This window comes from Morone saxatilis, unplaced genomic scaffold (genome assembly GCF_004916995.1).
Source record: "Morone saxatilis isolate NCDOM2014 unplaced genomic scaffold, NCSU_SB_2.0 Contig15, whole genome shotgun sequence".
Classification (NCBI taxonomy): Eukaryota; Metazoa; Chordata; class Actinopteri; family Moronidae; genus Morone; species Morone saxatilis.
In genome coordinates, this window is record NW_023339707.1 from 2,206,338 (window position 1) to 2,208,780 (window position 2,443).

Sequence of the window (2,443 nt, forward strand, 5' to 3'; positions counted from 1 at the left end):
TGTATATGTATATATATATGTTGTTGTTTTTTAAACAAACATTTATATGTTACACATGCAGTATGTCTATATGATAACTACATTACCAGGTAGGTGAAGCCCACAATGTTATGTATTCATGTTTTAAAAGGGCTTTACTGTGTACTCTGGTTCATACAATGTGTCTGATCATAAGCTAATGTTCTATTGTCCTGTTTGCGTCTTAGGAGGAGCATTCCTGAGAAAGTTTGCTCGTGTCTCCAGCGGCGGCAGTGGCCCGTGGAAGTGTGCCTTCTGCTTAACAAGAGACGGTAAAGCTGTCAAAATTCAGAGGACTATATTCAGTGAGTGTTTCTACATCATGGCCATGGATGAACTGAGCAGGGTCACTGGTGACAAGGACATGCAGGTACAAAGACAGTATTCAAACTAGATTGTTTCTTATACATAGGATAGGAATCGCTGCTAGTTTTGAGCCGTTAGGATGACAGTATTGATCTAAGTGAAATGGGTAAATGGAAAAGGGAAAATGTGACCTTTTCTTTCAAATATTTTCAAGTAAATATAACCCTGGGATTTCAGAATATTATTCGTAATGTGGCCATTTTTATATAAAAAAATAAAGCAGCATTTATTATTTAGATTTGACAATTAAGTGTTTATGTTCCTTATCTTATTTGCTGTACCAAAAACATACTGAACCGAAAACCATGACCCTAAGACCATGATATGAAGCATGAATTCTGTGAACCGCACCACCCCTAATTCCCACCAGAAAGGAAAACCTCTTGGTTTTATGCTATGGTAACATCTCCAACAGTTTTCATAGTTTCACATAGTTTCCACCACTCTGACTTTTTTGCCTTTTCTAAACTTTATTAACAACACATTCAAACAGGAACTTTTTGTGTTTTGGTTCCCAAGTTAATTGTGTATACGATTTGTGGGAATTGTAATTTATTTTATCAAGTTTGTTTACTGGTGCACGATTATTTATTATTTTAATAAATAATAATTAGATCATCAAGGTCAATACATTCATTGCCTATAAGTAACAAATGACTTAATGACATGCATATGGCAGTATTTTAGAGCTGCAAAAGGGATTAGATTGAATTTTAGCTTCATTGACAGACCTTCTCCATAGCAGCTGAGATTAATAGGAGACTGAAAGACACAATAGTCCATTGGGTTGTGACACACCGTAGATGTTCCATGTACTGGATTTGTGCTACTTTTTATGCTGATAGTGCATAAACAGAAAATGAAATTCATCAAGCTACAGTAAAACTAGTTCCCTATTTTTGTTTTACAAATTTGGATCATAGTTCCCCAAAAATGGTCCTTCTGACATTGTTGAGACAGATAACAGAGGACTCACTGTAATAATGTAACTGCTGACATAATCAGAACTTGTTCAGAAATACACTGATATGTAGTCTATACATTGTGGGAGCCACACTGACTATATATATTAAATTTGATATGTATCAACATTTATATACTATAAATAGCAAAATTGTAATATCACATATTTCGTACTTTGTATGTTTGGAGCTTTGTGGTCAATCTACATCTAGCACAGAAGCTAAGCAATGCACTGCTGGGGGCGGGGGCTGCAACAAAACATAAAAAAGGCACACCTAAAAAATTAATATCAGTTTAAGAGTATGCTATATTTAGAATATTGTCACTATTGGTGCTGTGGCTATGCTGTGTATTCTGTGGACATACACAATTAATCCTTCAGCTTACATGAGACTGAGTGAAACGAATGATACTTGGTAAACATGCCTGAACACGCTTGACACTTGCCTTCCCATTCCCACATTATCACACATTTACTTATTGTCTGGCCTCTGCTCTGTTGTGTTGCTAGCTGGAGGCGGAACAGATGATGCAGCAGCTGATCTACTGGGTCCGGAAGGACTCGTCAGGCCTGGGCCGGCCCCAGCTTTCTGGAGACGTTCCCACCAACAGCATGGCAGTTCCCATGATGCTGTTGTGTCTGGTACAACAGCTAAGTGAAGGTCGGGGTCAGGAGGTGGTTCAGAAGTATAGAGAGCTGGGCAGCTGGTGTGTACAGGAGATACTACAACACATCCAGGTATGGACACATAAAACATGACGGATGCTTTGTGGTTAACATGACTTGCCAGAGGTCTATAATTACAATGAAGACTGTGTACATTCAACAAAAGCTGAGGGGTGGAAAGGTCATGTCATACTGTAGCATCAGTATCTTGTGACAGGAAATGCATAGCTTATAATGAAATCCTTCTCCAATGAAAGCCCAGAAGGTGTGCCTGAAAGCTGTTTGCAAAAATGGGTGGTGCTAGACTTTGTGATGTAGTAACTAGGAATCACAAGAAAGTACAAAGCCTGATTCTGGTGCCATTATTTAAGACAAAGTCACTTATTTTTATTCTGCTGTTTGAAGACATTGTGTCTTATTGTAAGATTT

General features: G+C 37.9%; 1 protein-coding gene across 1 annotated transcript in view; it reads left to right on the forward strand.

Moving 5' to 3' along the window:
• renbp (renin binding protein) overlaps nucleotides 1-2,443 on the forward strand; it is a 12,944-nt gene that overhangs the window by 3,205 nt on the left and 7,296 nt on the right. Inside the window, exons 5-6 of the mRNA XM_035656820.1 lie at nucleotides 207-388; nucleotides 1,859-2,086. Of these exons, the coding sequence (XP_035512713.1) occupies nucleotides 207-388; nucleotides 1,859-2,086 (410 nt within the window). The remainder of the gene's footprint in view (nucleotides 1-206; nucleotides 389-1,858; nucleotides 2,087-2,443) is intronic.